Source organism: Bombina bombina, chromosome 12 (genome assembly GCF_027579735.1).
Source record: "Bombina bombina isolate aBomBom1 chromosome 12, aBomBom1.pri, whole genome shotgun sequence".
In the NCBI taxonomy this organism is placed as follows: Eukaryota; Metazoa; Chordata; class Amphibia; order Anura; family Bombinatoridae; genus Bombina; species Bombina bombina.
In genome coordinates, this window is record NC_069510.1 from 4,156,907 (window position 1) to 4,177,818 (window position 20,912).

The 20,912-nt window shown below is 39.2% G+C and overlaps 1 protein-coding gene across 3 annotated transcripts in view; it reads left to right on the plus strand.

The window, feature by feature from the left end:
* The window catches only part of LOC128642963 (histo-blood group ABO system transferase-like), a 144,184-nt gene that overhangs the window by 42,190 nt on the left and 81,082 nt on the right, over positions 1-20,912 (plus strand). Inside the window, exons 2-4 of one of the 3 annotated variants that reach the window (XM_053695865.1) lie at positions 6,906-7,126; positions 7,339-7,430; positions 19,024-19,133. In XM_053695865.1, the coding sequence (XP_053551840.1) occupies positions 19,118-19,133 (16 nt within the window). In that variant the 5' untranslated portion in view covers positions 6,906-7,126; positions 7,339-7,430; positions 19,024-19,117. Of the gene's footprint in view, positions 1-6,905; positions 7,127-7,338; positions 7,431-18,441; positions 19,134-20,912 lie in introns of those variants that run through there. The other 2 variants (XM_053695866.1, XM_053695867.1) reach the window with 2 other exon arrangements.

The window sequence follows — 20,912 nt, forward strand, 5'->3', positions numbered from 1 at the left end:
CAGTGATAATCCAACAATATTACACTATCAAGCAGTGATAATCCAACAATATTACACTATCAAGCAGTGATAATCCAACAATATTACACTATCAAGCAGTGATAATCCAACAATATTACACTATCAAGCAGTGATAATCCACTAACAATATTAAACTATCAAGCAGTGATAATCCAACAATATTACACTATCAAGCAGTGATAATCCACTAACAATATTACACTATCAAGCAGTGATAATCCAACAATATTACACTATCAAGCAGTGATAATCCAACAATATTACACTATCAAGCAGTGATAATCCAACAATATTACACTATCAAGCAGTGATAATCCAACAATATTACACTATCAAGCAGTGATAATCCAACAATATTACACTATCAAGCAGTGATAATCCAACAATATTACACTATCAAGCAGTGATAATCCACTAACAATATAGAGTTAGTAATATATTCAATAATCTCTCATTTATATACTCTTTCAGTGCAGGAAAAGGGCCAATATTACTACTATGAACGAAGATCTTAGTTCAACTTCATATCTGTACAGTCCCCGTAGAGACTTTCTCCCTTTTGCTTGCAGGCAATGATTTTTACCAGCTTTTCTCTGATGTTAATCCATCCAGCCTTTAGATACCGCTTCCAGACACAAAAAAAAACCTGCTAGAGCAGTGATGAGAAAGTTAACTTTCAACCTTGTTTGTATCTACCTGTACTATTGTAAGCTAGGCCAGGATAGATGTTCTCCTTCTGCAGCAAGCAAGAAACAAAGTTACATCACTTATCACCAAACTTCGCTGAAGACTGAACTTGCCAAGACATTTTTAGCGTTATACCAATAAAGATATATTTATCTTCCCAAATTATCTTTATGCGTGGTCCACATTAGGCAGAGACAGGAATTGTGCTTTATCATTAGGCAGTCCAGATGCACAGCAGTCACCAAACACTTCAACAATCCTGCCAGCCTGTTTCAATAATTCAAGCAAAACTGCTACCAATACAGATATGTTTATCTTCCCAGGTTATCTTTATGCGTGCTCCACATTAGGCAGAAACAAGAATTGTGCTTTATCATTAGGCAGTCCAGATGCACAGCAGTCACCAAACACTTCAACAATCCTGCCAGCCTGTTTCCATACTTCAAGCAAGACTGCACCAAAAGTGCTTTATCCCTCTAGTTGTAACGAGTGAGAGACTCTAAGCCACTATATATCTCTGCAAAATGTAGGCTATACAGGGAGAGGCGCTGTCATTCATAACTTCGGGCATACAGTTTTTATACTTGCGGTTTGCCGGATCCGTGGATTCTCCTCCTTTGCCTTTCACCTAGGCCTTCATGACCACCAGGGGCTAGAACGGCTCCTCCAGGACACCTCCCGAATTGGCCCCTTTCTGCCTCCCGATAGTGCCGCTTATTCAGGTAGCGGTTTCACTTACTTCCACTTGCCACAGATCCGCTCACACTGGCACTTTCATTTGCGCCTCCGCCCGCTATACAGCGTTTGCCGCCTCTCCCTCCGCTTCCTACTTGTTCCTCCGAGCTTTTTGTATTGGCTATTAGTCAGCTCCGCCTGACCATGGTAATGGCGTTTTGACCTCCGTGCTGCTCCACATGTGCTTTCTCCCCAGGCGGAATACTTCCTTAACCGCCAACAGGTGCACTGTGCTAGGGGGTTCGGATCTCCACCGCTCACCGTCCTGAGCTCAGAGCGTGCACACGTGTTCACACTCCTCCCCCACCGGAAGTCGGTCTACTACACCGGTTTTCATACAGTTATGCCGATTAACCTTCCTTACCTGATAAATTCATTTCTTTCATATTGGCAAGAGTCCATGAGGCCCACCCTTTTTATGGTGGTTATGATTTTTTGTATAAAGCACAATTATTTCCAAATTTCCTTTGTTGATGCTTTCTACTCCTTTCTTTATCACCCCACTACTTGGCTATTCATTAAACTGAATTTTGGGTGTGGTGAGGGGTGTATTTATAGGCATTTTGAGGTTTGGGAAACTTTGCCCCTCCTGGTAGGATTGTATATCCCATACGTCACTAGCTCATGGACTCTTGCCAATATGAAAGAAATGAAGGTAAAATCTTAGTTTAGCGTTCTAAATCATTTTCTCAGCCATATCTCATTATTTTCCTACAAAAATTGGCGTGGGGGTTCAGATGAGGGATACCAACAATACTGCAGTGTTTGTGTCTCCAGGAACAAAAAGGGGAGCCATATTTTGGGGTGTAAAATCCCTGTTTTCCCCATAGACTTTACACAGCCAGCCAGCTCTGCTCACCTACATGGATACATTGTATCAAACCCTCAGCCTACAGGTTTTTATACATTTGTAACTGTTTACTGTACACAGACACTTAAAGCAGCCCTGTCAGTAACATCTGTACAAACTGCTGAGGAAATAATGTTCACATAGCCTTAAAGGGCAGGATAGCACCTGGTCACACAGTCTTAAAGGGACAGACAAAAAAAAACCCACAGCCTTGAAAGGGTCAACTAGCACCACACACACACACAGCCTTAAAGGGACAGATCACTGTACTGTACACAGATCGTAACCTTAAAGGGCAGCTCGGCACCTGCTTACACTCTTAAAGGGGCAGGCACACAACCTTTTAGTGAGTTTACACGCACAGTTTTAAAGGGAGCAATAGTATGCATCCCCATGTGATGCGCGCAGCCTTAAAGGGACGCTCTGTCTTAACGGGTGGCATGTGCACGCACACAGAGCACTCTCAGCCTTTAAAAGGACACCTTGCACCACACGCATACAGCCTAAAGGGACAGATCACCGTAATGTTCACGCAGCGCAACCTTAAAGGCAAGCTCTGCACCTGCGTACACAGTATTTAAGGTACAGGCACACACAACCTTTAGTGGTTAAACGCACACAGTTTTAAAGGGAGCGATAGTATGCATCCAAACGCAAAGCACACCGCCTTAAAGGGACGATCTGTCTTAAAGGGACAGGGGCACGTGCACAACCTTTTAAAGGAACACCTTACACCATAACCACACAGTGTTAAAGGAACAGCTCACACCATGCACACCTCAATCCTCCTGCCAATCGGCATATTACACATAACAGATTGTGTGTTATGAATATTTGAGTTATCATAGCACAGCCATAAAGGAAAGGATCACAATGTCCACACACAGCTTTAAAAGGACAGCTCATGGCATTCACGCAGAGCCTTAAATGCTATAAATGGATGGTTTATGGTACACACAGACTTAGGGGCCAAATTATCAAGTTCCGAATGGAACGTGATGCCCCCTGTTTCCGTGCAAACCTTCAGGCTCGCCAGAAATGGCAGTTATGAAGCAGCGTTCTAAAGACCGCTGCTCCATAACTGATCTGCTGCCTCTGAGGCTGCGGTCTTCAATACGCCCGATCCTATACGATCGGGCTGATTGACACCCCCTGCTAGCGGCCGATTGGCCGCAAATCTGTAGGGGGCAGCAATGCACAAGCAGTTCACAAAAACTGCTTGTGCCATGATAAATGTCGACAGCTTAAGCTGCCAGAATTTATTGATGTGCGGTGGACATGATACGCTACATTGTATCATGTCTGTCCGCCCCTTAGAGATGGCTCAAGGCAATCATAAAAAGAGTTAGAGATTTTATGGCATTCACACAAAGCCATGAGCTGTGCTTTTAGTCTGTGAGCGTTTTTTTGTTGTTGAGCTAACAGTTTGAACGGTTCCCCAATCAGCCCTCTAGTCATACAGCACCTTTGTTTTAGAGAGATGATTGGAAAATATAAGTTATAGTGCATCTTCATAACAACTGAATAGTTAAACTCCTTCTAAAATATCTATAACATTCCAGATTTGTTTAGACAAAGGGAAAAGTTTACTATCACTTTAAGGACTGTGTGCATTGTGTGAGGGTGTCCGTGCCTTTAAGACTGTGCAAGCGTAATGTGATCTGTGCTGTTAAGGGTGTGTGTGCTGTGTTTGTGCACCTGTACCATTAAAACTGTGTGTGTGTTGTGTGAGCCCCCCCTTTAAAGTCTGCGTTTGTGTCTGTCACTTTAATACTGGGTGCCCCTTTAATGCTGTGTGCATTTGGGTGTGCTTAAAAGCCTGTGTGCCCACCCCTTAAAGACTGTGCATGGTGTGAGACGTTCCTTTAAGGCTGTGTGCATTGCGTGCGGATGTATACTGTTATCGCTCCATTTAAAACTGTGTGCGTGTGGTGTGACTTTACCCACTAAAGATTGTGTGTGCTTGCCCCTTTAAGACTGTGTGAGCAGGCAGTGAGCTGCCCTTTAAGGCTGTGCTAGGTGTGCATGGTGTGAGCTGTTCCTTTGACACTGTGTGGTTATGGTGTAAGGTGTTCCTTTAAAAGGCTGTGCACGGGCCCCTGTCCCTTTAAGACAGATCGTCCCTTTAAGGCGGTGTGCTTTGCGTTTGGATGCATATTATCGCTCCCTTTAAAACTGTGTGCATTTAACCACTAAAGGTTGTGTGTGCCTGTACCTTAAAGACTGTGTACGCAGGTGCAGAGCTTGCCTTTAAGGTTGCGCTGCGTGAACATTACAGTGATCTGTCCCTTTAGGCTGTATGCGTGTGGTGCAAGTTGTCCTTTTAAAGGCTGAGAGTACTCTGTGTGCGTGCATGTGCCACTGACCCGTTAAGACAGAGCGTCCCTTTAAGGCTGCGCGCATCACATGGGGATGCATACTATTGCTCCCTTTAAAACTGTGCGTGTAAACTCACTAAAAGGTTTGTGCCTGCCCCTTTAAGAGTGTGAGCAATTGCCGAGCTGCCCTTTAAGGTTGCGCTGTGTGTACAGTACGGTGATCTGTCCCTTTAAGGCAGTGTGCGCAGGTGTCGAGCTGCCCTTTAAGGTTGCGCTGCGTGCACATTACAGTGATCTGTCCCTTTAAGGCTGTGTGCGCAGGTGTCGAAATGCCCTTTAAGGTTGCGCTGCGTGCACATTACAGTGATCTGTCCCTTTAAAGCTGTGTGCGCAAGTGGCGAGCTGCCCTTTAAGGTTGCGCTGCGTGCACCTTATAGTGATCTGTCCCTTTAAGGCTGTGTGCGCAGGTGTCGAGTTGTCCTATAAGTTTGCGCTGCATGAACATTACTGCAATCTGTCCCTTTAAGGCTGTGTGTGCAGGTGTCGTGCTGCGTGCACATTACTGTGATCTGTCCCTTTAAGGCTTTGTGCGCAGGTGTCGAGCTGCCCTTCAAGGCTCTGTGCGCAGGTGTCGAGCTGCCCTTTAAGGTTGCGCTGTGTGTACATTACTGTGATCTGTCCCTTTAAGGCTGTGTGCGCAGGTGTCGAGCTGCCCTTTAAGGTTGAGCTGCGTGTACATTACTGTGATCTGTCCCTTTAAGGCTGTGTGCGCAGGTGTCGAGCTGCCCTTTAAGGTTGTGATGCGTGCACATTACTGTGATCTGTCCCTTTAAGGCTTTCTGCGCAGGTGTCGAGCTGCCCTTTAAGGTTGCGCTGCGTGTACATTATGGTGATCTGTCCCTTTAAGGCTGTGTGCGCCGGTGTCGAGCTGCCCTTTAAGGTTGAGCTGCATGCACATTATGGCGATCTGTCCCTTTAAGGCTGTGTGCGCAGGTGTCGAGCTGCCCTTTAAGGTTGTGCTGCGTGCACATTACAGTGATCTGTCCCTTTAAGGCTGTGTGCGCAGGTGTCGAGCTGCCCTTTAAGGTTGTGCTGCGTGCACATTACAGTGATCTGTCCCTTTAAGGCTGTGTGCGCAGGTGTCGAGCTGCCCTTTAAGGTTGCACTGCGTCCACATTACTGTGATCTGTCCCTTTAAGGCTTTGTGCGCAGGTGTCGAGCTGCCCTTTAAGGTTGTGCTGCGTGCACATTACAGTGATCTGTCCCTTTAAGGCTGTGTGTGCAGGTGTCGAGCTGCCCTTTAAGGCTGTGTGCGCAGGTGTCGAGCTGCTCTTTAAGGTTGCGCTGCGTGCACATTACAGTGATCTGTCCCTTTAAGGCTGTGTGCAGGTGTCGAGCTGCCCTTTAAGGTTGCGCTGCGTGCACATTACAGTGATCTGTCCCTTTAAAGGTGTGTGCGCAGGTGGCGAGCTGCCCTTTAAGGTTGCGCTGCGTGCACCTTATAGTGATCTGTCCCTTTAAGGCTGTGTGCGCAGGTGTCGAGTTGTCCTATAAGTTTGCGCTGCATGAACATTACTGCGATCTGTCCCTTTAAGGCTGTGTGTGCAGGTGTCGAGCTTCCCTTCAAGGCTCTGTGCGCAGGTGTCGAGCTGCCCTTTAAGGTTGCGCTGTGTGTACATTACTGTGATCTGTCCCTTTAAGGCTGTGTGCGCAGGTGTCGAGCTGCCCTTTAAGGTTGTGCTGCGTGCACATTACTGTGATCTGTCCCTTTAAGGCTTTGTGCTCATGTGTCGAGGTGCCCTTTAAGGCTCTGTGCGCAGGTGTCGAGCTGCCCTTTAAGGTTGCGCTGCGTGTACATTACTGTGATCTGTCCCTTTAAGGCTGTGTGCGCAGGTGTCGAGGTGCCCTTTAAGGTTGCGCTGCGTGCACATTACTGTGATCTGTCCCTTTAAGGCTTTGTGCTCATGTGTCGAGGTGCCCTTTAAGGCTGTGTGCGCAGGTGTCGAGCTGCCCTTTAAGGTTACGATGCATGCACATTATGGTGATCTGTCCCTTTAAGAGTGGGTGTGTGTGGTGCTAGTTGACCCTTTCAAGGCTGTGGGTTTTTTTTGTCTGTCCCTTTAAGACTGTGTGACCAGGTGCTATCCTGCCCTTTAAGGCTATGTGAACATTATTTCCTCAGCAGTTTGTACAGATGTTACTGACAGGGCTGCTTTAAGTGTCTGTGTACAGTAAACAGTTACAAATGTATAAAAACCTGTAGGCTGAGGGTTTGATACAATGTATCCATGTAGGTGAGCAGAGCTGGCTGGCTGTGTAAAGTCTATGGGGAAAACAGGGACTTTACACCCCAAAATATGGCTCCCCTTTTTGTTCCTGGAGACACAAACACTGCAGTATTGTTGGTATCCCTCATCTGAACCCCCACGCCAATTTTTGTAGGAAAATAATGAGATATGGCTGAGAAAATGATTTAGAACGCTAAACTAAGATTTTACCGAAATGAATTTATCAGGTAAGTTCTTACATAAATTATGTTTTTCCAGATTATCCATTTATATGGCTCACCTGGGAGTGTTTGTGTAACAATGTATAGTTTTGCTTATTTCTTTAATAACATTCTGCTGGTTCTTAGACTCCTAACCAAGCCCTAAAGTGTCAGATGTATACGTGCGTTTACAGACCACTGCTGGCGCCTGTTTGTCTAATCTGCCTTTTCATATGCAGGGAAGGGGAAAGGTAAGAGTATCTGCACCCAGCCCCTTCCACTGGGTGTCCCAGCCTAAACTCATCAACAGTGCTAAACTGGGATCTTCTAAGTAAGTTTTTAAAAGGTTTTATACTGGATTTTTAGATCACTATATGTGCATATTCTTCTTTATAGTAGTGTCTATCTATTACATGCTGTTAAATGAAAATAGATGAACACTGTCATGGGTAAAAGAACATATGCAATATATCAACCTAATTTAAGACACCCCACACTGATATTAGAATTTTATACAGCATATCTCTTATTTTTATGGTTACATATGCTATTCCTACTTGCTTTTTACATGTGTGTGTGAGAGAGAGAAATATATTATATATACAGCTAACAATTTGTGTGGGTAACTCACCAAGCACTGAAATTAAAGGCATAGGAAAGTCAAATTTAAACTTGCATGATTCAGATAAGAGACCTAAATTCACTTCTTTTTTCAAATGTGCTTTGCTCTCTTGGTATCCCTTGTTGATAAAGAATACTCACATATCCTACACTAGCGGGAGCTAGCTGCTGATTGGTGCACACATTTGTCTCTTGTGATTGGCTAACTAGATGTGTTCAGTGAGCTGCCAGTACTGCAATGCTGTTCCTTTAGCAAAGAATAACAAGAGAATGAAGCAAATGTGAAAATTAGAAGTAATTTGGAAAGTTGTTTAAAATTGTATTTCCCATCCAAATCACAAAAGAAAATGTTGGTGTTTCCTATCCCTTTAAGGTTTAAATGAAGTTGGCAGATGGCTTGTGCTTTGTTTACACAGTGTGAGGCTTTGTTATAAGTGTAAGTGTGTATTGCCTATGTTATTACACAGTGTGAGGCTTTGTTATAAGTGTAAGTGTGTATTGCCTATGTTATTACACAGTGTGAGGCTTTGTTATAAGTGTAAGTGTGTATTGCCTATGTTATTACACAGTGTGAGGCTTTGTTATAAGTGTAAGTGTGTATTGCCTCTGTTATTACACAGTGTGAGGCTTTGTTATAGTGTAAGTGTGTATTGCCTATGATATTACACAGTGTGAGGCTATTGTTATAAGTGTAAGTGTGTATTGCCTATGTTATTCTCACAGTGTGAGGCTTTGTTATAAGTGTAAGTGTGTATTGCCTATGTTATTACACAGTGTGAGGCTTTTGTTATAAGTGTAAGTGTGTATTGCCTATGCTTATTCACACAGTGTGAGGCTTTGTTATAAGTGTAAGTGTGTATTGCCCTATGTTATTACCACAGTGTGAGGCTTCTGTTATAAGTGTGTGTATTGGCCTATGTTATTAACACAGTGTGAGCTTTGTTATCAAGTGTAAGTGTTTATTGCCTTTGTTATTACACAGTGTGAGGCTTTGTTATAAGTGTAGTGTGGTATTGCCTATGTTATTACACAGTGTGAGGCTTAGTCTATAAGTGTAAGTGTGCTATTGCCCTATGTTATTACACAGTGTGAGGCTTTGCTTCTTAAGTGTAAGTGTGTATTGCCTTTGTTATTACACAGTGTGAGGCTTTGTATAAGTGTAAGTGTGTATTGCCTATGTTATTACACAGGTGTGAGGCCGTTGCTTATAAGTCGTAAGTGTGTTATTGCCTCATGTTATTACAACAGGTGTGAGGCTTTGTTATAAGTGTAAGTGTGTATTGCCTATGTTATTACACAGTGTGAGGCTCTTGTTATAAGTGCTAAGTGTGCTATTGCCTTTGTTATTACACAGTGTGAGGCTTTGTTATAAGTGTAAGTGTGTATTGCCCTATGTTATTACACAGTGTGGAGGCTTTGTTATAATGTGTAAGTGTGTATTGCCTATGTTATTACACAGTGTGAGGCTTTAGATCCTATAAGTGTAAGTGTGTTTTTTGCCTATGTTATTACACAGTGTGAGGCTTTGTTATAAGTGTAAGTGTGTATTGCCTATGTTATTACACAGTGTGAGGCTTTGTTATAAGTGTAAGTGTGTATTGCCTATGTTATTACACAGTGTGAGGCTTTGTTATAAGTGTAAGTGTGTATTGCCTATGTTATTACACAGTGTGAGGCTTTGTTATAAGTGTAAGTGTGTATTGCCTATGTTATTACACAGTGTGAGGCTTTGTTATAAGTGTAAGTGTGTATTGCCTATGTTATTACACAGTGTGAGGCTTTGTTATAAGTGTAAGTGTGTATTGCCTATGTTATTACACAGTGTGAGGCTTTGTTATAAGTGTAAGTGTGTATTGCCTATGTTATTACACAGTGTGAGGCTTTGTTATAAGTGTAAGTGTGTATTGCCTATGTTATTACACAGTGTGAGGCTTTGTTATAAGTGTAAGTGTATATTGCCTATGTTATTACACAGTGTGAGGCTTTGTTATAAGTGTAAGTGTGTATTGACTATGTTATTACACAGTGTGAGGCTTTGTTATAAGTGTAAGTGTGTATTGCCTATGTTATTACACAGTGTGAGGCTTTGTTATAAGTGTAAGTGTGTATTGCCTATGTTATTACACAGTGTGAGGCTTTGTTATAAGTGTAAGTGTGTATTGCCTATGTTATTACACAGTGTGAGGCTTTGTTATAAGTGTAAGTGTGTATTGCCTATGTTATTACACAGTGTGAGGCTTTGTTATAAGTGTAAGTGTGTATTGCCTATGTTATTACACAGTGTGAGGCTTTGTTATAAGTGTAGTGTGTATTGCCTATGTTATTACACAGTGTGAGGCTTTGTTATAAGTGTAAGTGTATTGCCTATGTTATTACACAGTGTGAGGCTTTGTTATAAGTGTAAGTGTGTATTGCCTATGTTATTACACAGTGTGAGGCTTTGTTATAAGTGTAAGTGTGTATTGCCTATGTTTTTACACAGTGTGAGGCTTTGTTATAAGTGTAAGTGTGTATTGCCTATGTTATTACACAGTGTGAGGCTTTGTTATAAGTGTAAGTGTGTATTGCCTATGTTATTACACAGTGTGAGGCTTTGTTATAAGTGTAAGTGTGTATTGCCTATGTTATTACACAGTGTGAGGCTTTGTTATAAGTGTAAGTGTGTATTGCCTATGTTATTACACAGTGTGAGGCTTTGTTATAAGTGTAAGTGTGTATTGCCTATGTTATTACACAGTGTGAGGCTTTGTTATAAGTGTAAGTGTGTATTGCCTATGTTATTACACAGTGTGAGGCTTTGTTATAAGTGTAAGTGTGTATTGCCTATGTTATTACACAGTGTGAGGCTTTGTTATAAGTGTAAGTGTGTATTGCCTATGTTATTACACAGTGTGAGGCTTTGTTATAAGTGTAAGTGTGTATTGCCTATGTTATTACACAGTGTGAGGCTTTGTTATAAGTGTAAGTGTGTATTGCCTATGTTATTACACAGTGTGAGGCTTTGTTATAAGTGTAAGTGTGTATTGCCTATGTTATTACACAGTGTGAGGCTTTGTTATAAGTGTAAGTGTGTATTGCCTATGTTATTACACAGTGTGAGGCTTTGTTATAAGTGTAAGTGTGTATTGCCTATGTTATTACACAGTGTGAGGCTTTGTTATAAGTGTAAGTGTATATTGCCTATGTTATTACACAGTGTGAGGCTTTGTTATAAGTGTAAGTGTGTATTGCCTATGTTATTACACAGTGTGAGGCTTTGTTATAAGTGTAAGTGTGTATTGCCTATGTTATTACACAGTGTGAGGCTTTGTTATAAGTGTAAGTGTGTATTGCCTATGTTATTACACAGTGTGAGGCTTTGTTATAAGTGTAAGTGTGTATTGCCTATGTTATTACACAGTGTGAGGCTTTGTTATAAGTGTAAGTGTGTATTGCCTATGTTATTACACAGTGTGAGGCTTTGTTATAAGTGTAAGTGTGTATTGCCTATGTTATTACACAGTGTGAGGCTTTGTTATAAGTGTAAGTGTGTATTGCCTATGTTATTACACAGTGTGAGGCTTTGTTATAAGTGTAAGTGTGTATTGCCTATGTTATTACACAGTGTGAGGCTTTGTTATAAGTGTAAGTGTGTATTGCCTATGTTATTACACAGTGTGAGGCTTTGTTATAAGTGTAAGTGTGTATTGCCTATGTTATTACACAGTGTGAGGCTTTGTTATAAGTGTAAGTGTATATTGCCTATGTTATTACACAGTGTGAGGCTTTGTTATAAGTGTAAGTGTGTATTGCCTATGTTATTACACAGTGTGAGGCTTTGTTATAAGTGTAAGTGTGTATTGCCTATGTTATTACACAGTGTGAGGCTTTGTTATAAGTGTAAGTGTGTATTGCCTATGTTATTACACAGTGTGAGGCTTTGTTATAAGTGTAAGTGTTTATTGCCTATGTTATTACACAGTGTGAGGCTTTGTTATAAGTGTAAGTGTGATATTGCCTATGTTATTACACAGTGTGAGGCTTTGTTATAAGTGTAAGTGTGTATTGCCTATGTTATTACACAGTGTGAGGCTTTGTTATAAGTGTAAGTGTGTATTGCCTATGTTATTACACAGTATGAGGCTTTGTTATAAGTGTAAGTGTATATTGCCTATGTTATTACACAGTGTGAGGCTTTGTTATAAGTGTGTGTATTGCCTATGTTATTACACAGTGTGAGGCTTTGTTATAAGTGTAAGTGTGTATTGCCTATGTTATTACACAGTGTGAGGTTTTGTTATAAGTGTAAGTGTGTATTGCCTATGTTATTACACAGTGTGAGGCTTTGTTATAAGTGTAAGTGTGTATTGCCTATGTTATTACACAGTGTGAGGCTTTGTTATAAGTGTAAGTGTGTATTGCCTATGTTATTACACAGTGTGAGGCTTTGTTATAAGTGTAAGTGTATATTGCCTATGTTATTACACAGTGTGAGGCTTTGTTATAAGTGTAAGTGTGTATTGCCTATGTTATTACACAGTGTGAGGCTTTGTTATAAGTGTAAGTGTATATTGCCTATGTTATTACACAGTGTGAGGCTTTGTTATAAGTGTAAGTGTGTATTGCCTATGTTATTACACAGTGTGAGGCTTTGTTATAAGTGTAAGTGTGTATTGCCTATGTTATTACACAGTATGAGGCTTTGTTATAAGTGTAAGTGTGTATTGCCTATGTTATTACACAGTGTGAGGCTTTGTTATAAGTGTAAGTGTATATTGCCTATGTTATTACACAGTGTGAGGCTTTGTTATAAGTGTAAGTGTATATTGCCTATGTTATTACACAGTGTGAGGGCTTTGTTATAAGTGTAAGTGTGTATTGCCTATGTTATTACACAGTGTGAGGCTTTGTTATAAGTGTAAGTGTATATTGCCTATGTTATTACACAGTGTGAGGCTTTGTTATAAGTGTAAGTGTGTATTGCCTATGTTATTACACAGTGTGAGGCTTTGTTATAAGTGTAAGTGTGTATTGCCTATGTTATTACACAGTGTGAGGCTTTGTTATAAGTGTAAGTGTGTATTGCCTATGTTATTACACAGTGTGAGGCTTTGTTATAAGTGTAAGTGTGTATTGCCTATGTTATACACAGTGTGAGGCTTTGTTATAAGCGTAAGTGTGTATTGCCTATGTTATTACACAGTGTGAGGCTTTGTTATAAGCTGTAAGTGTGTATTGCCTATGTTATTACACAGTGTGAGGCTTTGTTTATAAGTGTAAGTGTGTATTGCTATGTTATTACACAGTGTGAGGCTTTGTTATAAGTGTAAGTGTGTATTGCCTATGTTATTACACAGTGTGAGGCTTTGTTATAAGTGTAAGTGTGTATTGCCTATGTTATTAACATAGTGTGAGGCTTTGTTATAAGTGTAAGTGTGTATTGCCTATGTTATTACACAGTGTGAGGCTTTGTTATAAGTGTAAGTGTATATTGCCTATGTTTATTACACAGTGTGAGGCTTTGTTATAAGTGTAAGTGTGTATTGCCTATGTTATTACACAGTGTGAGGCTTTGTTATAAGTGTAAGTGTATATTGCCTATGTTATTACACAGTGTGAGGCTTTGTTATAAGTGTAAGTGTGTATTGCCTATGTTATTACACAGTGTGAGGCTTTGTTATAAGTGTAAGTGTGTATTGCCTATGTTATTACACAGTGATGAGGCTTTGTTATAAGTGTAAGTGTGTATTGCCTATGTTATTACACAGTGTGAGGCTTTGTTATAAGTGTAAGTGTGTATTGCCTATGTTATTACACAGTGTGAGGCTTTGTTATAAGTGTAAGTGTATATTGCCTATGTTATTACACAGTGTGAGGCTTTGTTATAAGTGTAAGTGTGTATTGCCTATGTTATTACACAGTATGAGGCTTTGTTATAAGTGTAAGTGTATATTGCCTATGTTATTACACAGTGTGAGGCTTTGTTATAAGTGTAAGTGTGTATTGCCTATGTTATTACACAGTGTGAGGCTTTGTTATAAGTGTAAGTGTATATTGCCTATGTTATTACACAGTGTGAGGCTTTGTTATAAGTGTAAGTGTGTATTGCCTATGTTATTACACAGTGTGAGGCTTTGTTATAAGTGTAAGTGTGTATTGCCTATGTTATTACACAGTGTGAGGCTTTGTTATAAGTGTAAGTGTGTATTGCCTATGTTATTACACAGTGTGAGGCTTTGTTATAAGTGTAAGTGTGTATTGCCTATGTTATTACACAGTGTGAGGCTTTGTTATAAGTGTAAGTGTATATTGCCTATGTTATTACACAGTGTGAGGCTTTGTTATAAGTGTAAGTGTGTATTGCCTATGTTATTACACAGTGTGAGGCTTTGTTATAAGTGTAAGTGTGTATTGCCTATGTTATTACACAGTATGAGGCTTTGTTATAAGTGTAAGTGTATATTGCCTATGTTATTACACAGTGTGAGGCTTTGTTATAAGTGTGTGTATTGCCTATGTTATTACACAGTGTGAGGCTTTGTTATAAGTGTAAGTGTGTATTGCCTATGTTATTACACAGTGTGAGGTTTTGTTATAAGTGTAAGTGTGTATTGCCTATGTTATTACACAGTGTGAGGCTTTGTTATAAGTGTAAGTGTGTATTGCCTATGTTATTACACAGTGTGAGGCTTTGTTATAAGTGTAAGTGTGTATTGCCTATGTTATTACACAGTGTGAGGCTTTGTTATAAGTGTAAGTGTATATTGCCTATGTTATTACACAGTGTGAGGCTTTGTTATAAGTGTAAGTGTGTATTGCCTATGTTATTACACAGTGTGAGGCTTTGTTATAAGTGTAAGTGTATATTGCCTATGTTATTACACAGTGTGAGGCTTTGTTATAAGTGTAAGTGTGTATTGCCTATGTTATTACACAGTGTGAGGCTTTGTTATAAGTGTAAGTGTGTATTGCCTATGTTATTACACAGTATGAGGCTTTGTTATAAGTGTAAGTGTGTATTGCCTATGTTATTACACAGTGTGAGGCTTTGTTATAAGTGTAAGTGTATATTGCCTATGTTATTACACAGTGTGAGGCTTTGTTATAAGTGTAAGTGTATATTGCCTATGTTATTACACAGTGTGAGGCTTTGTTATAAGTGTAAGTGTGTATTGCCTATGTTATTACACAGTGTGAGGCTTTGTTATAAGTGTAAGTGTATATTGCCTATGTTATTACACAGTGTGAGGCTTTGTTATAAGTGTAAGTGTGTATTGCCTATGTTATTACACAGTGTGAGGCTTTGTTATAAGTGTAAGTGTATATTGCCTATGTTATTACACAGTGTGAGGCTTTGTTATAAGTGTAAGTGTGTATTGCCTATGTTATTACACAGTGTGAGGCTTTGTTATAAGTGTAAGTGTGTATTGCCTATGTTATTACACAGTGTGAGGCTTTGTTATAAGTGTAAGTGTGTATTGCCTATGTTATTACACAGTGTGAGGCTTTGTTATAAGTGTAAGTGTGTATTGCCTATGTTATTACACAGTGTGAGGCTTTGTTATAAGTGTAAGTGTATATTGCCTATGTTATTACACAGTGTGAGGCTTTGTTATAAGTGTAAGTGTGTATTGCCTATGTTATTACACAGTGTGAGGCTTTGTTATAAGTGTAAGTGTGTATTGCCTATGTTATTACACAGTATGAGGCTTTGTTATAAGTGTAAGTGTATATTGCCTATGTTATTACACAGTGTGAGGCTTTGTTATAAGTGTGTGTATTGCCTATGTTATTACACAGTGTGAGGCTTTGTTATAAGTGTAAGTGTGTATTGCCTATGTTATTACACAGTGTGAGGTTTTGTTATAAGTGTAAGTGTGTATTGCCTATGTTATTACACAGTGTGAGGCTTTGTTATAAGTGTAAGTGTGTATTGCCTATGTTATTACACAGTGTGAGGCTTTGTTATAAGTGTAAGTGTGTATTGCCTATGTTATTACACAGTGTGAGGCTTTGTTATAAGTGTAAGTGTGTATTGCCTATGTTATTACACAGTATGAGGCTTTGTTATAAGTGTAAGTGTATATTGCCTATGTTATTACACAGTGTGAGGCTTTGTTATAAGTGTGTGTATTGCCTATGTTATTACACAGTGTGAGGCTTTGTTATAAGTGTAAGTGTGTATTGCCTATGTTATTACACAGTGTGAGGCTTTGTTATAAGTGTAAGTGTGTATTGCCTATGTTATTACACAGTGTGAGGCTTTGTTATAAGTGTAAGTGTGTATTGCCTATGTTATTACACAGTGTGAGGCTTTGTTATAAGTGTAAGTGTGTATTGCCTATGTTATTACACAGTGTGAGGCTTTGTTATAAGTGTAAGTGTGTATTGCCTATGTTATTACACAGTGTGAGGCTTTGTTATAAGTGTAAGTGTGTATTGCCTATGTTATTACACAGTATGAGGCTTTGTTATAAGTGTAAGTGTGTATTGCCTATGTTATTACACAGTGTGAGGCTTTGTTATAAGTGTAAGTGTGTATTGCCTATGTTATTACACAGTGTGAGGCTTTGTTATAAGTGTGTGTATTGCCTATGTTATTACACAGTGTGAGGCTTTGTTATAAGTGTAAGTGTGTATTGCCTATGTTATTACACAGTGTGAGGCTTTGTTATAAGTGTAAGTGTGTATTGCCTATGTTATTACACAGTGTGAGGCTTTGTTATAAGTGTAAGTGTGTATTGCCTATGTTATTACACAGTGTGAGGCTTTGTTATAAGTGTAAGTGTGTATTGCCTATGTTATTACACAGTGTGAGGTTTTGTTATAAGTGTAAGTGTGTATTGCCTATGTTATTACACAGTGTGAGGTTTTGTTATAAGTGTAAGTGTGTATTGCCTATGTTATTACACAGTGTGAGGCTTTGTTATAAGTGTAAGTGTGTATTGCCTATGTTATTACACAGTGTGAGGCTTTGTTATAAGTGTAAGTGTGTATTGCCTATGTTATTACACAGTGTGAGGCTTTGTTATAAGTGTAAGTGTGTATTGCCTATGTTATTACACAGTGTGAGGTTTTGTTATAAGTGTAAGTGTGTATTGCCTATGTTATTACACAGTGTGAGGCTTTGTTATAAGTGTAAGTGTGTATTGCCTATGTTATTACACAGTGTGAGGCTTTGTTATAAGTGTAAGTGTGTATTGCCTATGTTATTACACAGTGTGAGGCTTTGTTATAAGTGTAAGTGTGTATTGCCTATGTTATTACACAGTGTGAGGCTTTGTTATAAGTGTAAGTGTGTATTGCCTATGTTATTACACAGTGTGAGGCTTTGTTATAAGTGGAAGTGTGTATTGCCTATGTTATTACACAGTGTGAGGCTTTGTTATAAGTGTAAGTGTGTATTGCCTATGTTATTACACAGTGTGAGGCTTTGTTATAAGTGTAAGTGTGTATTGCCTATGTTATTACACAGTGTGAGGCTTTGTTATAAGTGTAAGTGTGTATTGCCTATGTTATTACACAGTGTGAGGCTTTGTTATAAGTGTAAGTGTGTATTGCCTATGTTATTACACAGTGTGAGGCTTTGTTATAAGTGTAAGTGTGTATTGCCTATGTTATTACACAGTGTGAGGCTTTGTTATAAGTGTAAGTGTATATTGCCTATGTTATTACACAGTGTGAGGCTTTGTTATAAGTGTAAGTGTGTATTGCCTATGTTATTACACAGTGTGAGGCTTTGTTATAAGTGTAAGTGTGTATTGCCTATGTTATTACACAGTGTGAGGCTTTGTTATAAGTGTAAGTGTATATTGCCTATGTTATTACACAGTGTGAGGCTTTGTTATAAGTGTAAGTGTGTATTGCCTATGTTATTACACAGTGTGAGGCTTTGTTATAAGTGTAAGTGTGTATTGCCTATGTTATTACACAGTATGAGGCTTTGTTATAAGTGTAAGTGTATATTGCCTATGTTATTACACAGTGTGAGGCTTTGTTATAAGTGTAAGTGTGTATTGCCTATGTTATTACACAATGAAAAAAAGAGACACATTGTCACAATACTTAAAGGGACAGTCGACACCAGAATTTTTGTTGTTTAAGAATATAGATAATCACTTTATTACCCATTCCCCAGTTTTGCATAACCAACAGTTATAATAATACACTTTTTACCTCTGTGATTAACTTGTATCTAAGCCTCTGCAAACTGCCCCCTGATCACATGACATTTTATTTATTATCTATTGACTTTCATTTTAGCCAATTAGTGCAGTGTCTGCCACAATCCACGGGCGTGCTCACAATGTTATCTATAGGGTTTACCTGAACTAGCTCTCCCCTGCAGTGAAAAGCAAATACAAAAGCATGTGATTAGAGGCGGCCTTCATGGGCTTAGAAATTATCATATGAGCCTTCCTAGGTTTAGCTTTCAACTAAGAATACCAAAAGAACAAAGCAAAATTGTTGATAAAAGTAAATTGGAAAGTTGTTTAAAATTACATGCCCTATTTGAAACATAAAAGTTTTTTTTGGACTTAACTGTCCCTTTAAAAAAAATAGCTAATCCCTTTATTTCACATTCCCCAGTTTTGCACAGCAGGCATTGTTATGTTAATATACTTTTTACCTTGCATCTAATCCTCCTCTGACAGCCCCTGATCTAGGGTCGACACCTCGGCCATGTTTTGCTGGACCCTTATGAGTTACACATGCTGCGGGGTGTGCAGAGAGGAACATGAATAGTGCTGCTCAGTATCACTATTTGTGTGCTGTTCCTCCCTGCAGCATGTATAATGTATAAGTGTCCAGGAAAACATGCCCGAGGTGGCAACCCTACCCTGATCACATGACTATTATCTATTGACTTGCATTTTAGCCAATTAGTGCAGTGTCATCCACAACTCCATGGGAGAGAGCACAATGCTATCTATATGGTACACATGAACTAGCAGACTCCTCTTGTGAAAAGCTAATAAAAAGGCATGTGATGAGAGGCTGTCTGCAGTGGCTTAGAAACAGGCAGACATTTAGAGGTTTAAAGGTTATAAAGTATATTAATATAACAATGTTGTTTGTGCAACGCTGGGGGAAGTAAAGGCATTGTCTATCTTATTAAACAATAACAATGTTGGTGTAGACTGTCCCTTTGACGTACTCGATTATCTTGTTTTGTGTGGTTTTGTCTCTGTACAGTATCTGCGCTTTATTAGAGTGTATTGTCTCACTTGTGTTGACAAAGCAGTAGTAGATTTGGGTGGGGCTAAATAGGTTACTAGGAGGGGGGGGGGTGCATGTTAATTTCACATCTATTGATTCCCCAGCATGAAATAGCCAGAAGCAGACTTCTAACTGCCAGCAAGCTGCACACTACAGCACCTGAGTTCCCTGACTCTCCAAGAGGAACTAACCTGCATCATGTGCCCAGACAACTGTAAGTTATTAGCTTGTAAACTCACAAGCCCAACTGTTATGTGCTCATTGTATTACTGCACTGTCTCCTGCAAACGCATTAAACACATAGGTCGAATCAGCTCCAGAGCAGTAATGTACTACTGGGAGCTAGCTGTTAGGCAATAACTACAGGCCTATGTGGGAAACCATCAATAAGCAGCTAGATCCCAGCAGTGCATTGCTACTCTCAAACCTACCTAGGTATGTTTTCCATAAATGATATAAACAAAATGATGTCAATTTGATAATAGAAGTAAAGTGATACGATTGCTGCACACCCAGGCTTAGTTCCCATCGAGGTGCTAAAAATAATTATCTCCATTAAGTCTATGGATACTTTTTATGTTAACATTAGTTTTGAAACTTTACCACCTCAATGGAAACTAGGCCTTAGTGTGGTCTTTAGCAGTAGCTCCCTATATCCTTTTGTCTTTTATTTATTGTATAGTTTTATAGCTAATGTCTCTGCTAATGTGGTATAAATAGATAGAACAGTAAAAAGAAATGTATTGCTTAGGACAAGCATAGATTATGCTCTAAGTAAGTGAGTTATTATGCCATATTTGTATTTACACTTTTTGTAGCATTTTTATAGCATATGCAAATTCATTGTTACAAATGACATAGGATTAATGTATCTTTATGATTGCTTATCCTATAACATTTTGCAAAGGTGTGTTTTTTTCTACAAAGGTAATAATATTATTTGCCATATATCTAGACAAACTTTGTAACCATGAGCTCCTAAGCTTTGTTTCTACTATGTATTTATGATTCTTTTTTAGATGTATAATAGCCCTTTAAATGTGACTAGAAGCTAATCATGTGATTACGAGTTACCAATAGAAGAAAAGGCTTTTGTTTAAATGAAGCAAGATCATGTCTATGATTAAGGCACTCATGCTGAAACATGTCAGACACTTCTGGCCTTTTAAATTGGTTAAATAAAGCTCCGTTTTAACAGCACCAAGGAATCTTGCCGGTTTGTTCTATGATTATGTATAGATATAAATATACATATACATCTTTAGACATGTGTATATATATATATATATATATATATGTATTTCTATGTGAATGCCCTCTGCAGCCTTGATTTATATCACCTGAGATCTCATATGTTTGAGCCCTTATAACTTTTTTGTGCATTTTTGTCATGAGTGTAACTATACCGGTTATTTGTATTTTGTAACTCATTTTTGTTTTGTAAAGCAGTTAACCAGAGCTCTGCGATATACATTTTCAATTAAATTGCGCTCAAGCGATCCTGTTTACTTTCAACTTGTAATACAAGCGCTAAATACGATGTGCCCAAATAACCACGATAAACCCCTTTTTGCTGGCGCTTAACTGTTAGCTCGTCACTCATTATCTGACCCTTTTCCAGAATCTCTTTGCAAATTTTTTTTTTTACTTTTCCATTTCCACGGCCTAGAACTCCATAGAACCCATTTGGTGTCCAGTGGCGCATGTGAGTTATCAAGCGGCACTTTCCCGTGTTAACGTTGGTGTGAACGCCCTGACCATGTAGCAATAAGCACGTCCTGGTTAAATAAAAACCTACAGATATGGCTGTGAAATCAGACTGTACAGCAGGACACTTGTTCTTTATGATTATAAATAAGGGCTTAGAACCGAATAATTACACACAGGTCACCAATAGATGTGACAAACTGCGCATCACACACACTCATCTGTCATTCTCATTACTAAATTACATTTCCTTAATCGTGTAAAATCAAGCAGAGGTTCCCAGTGA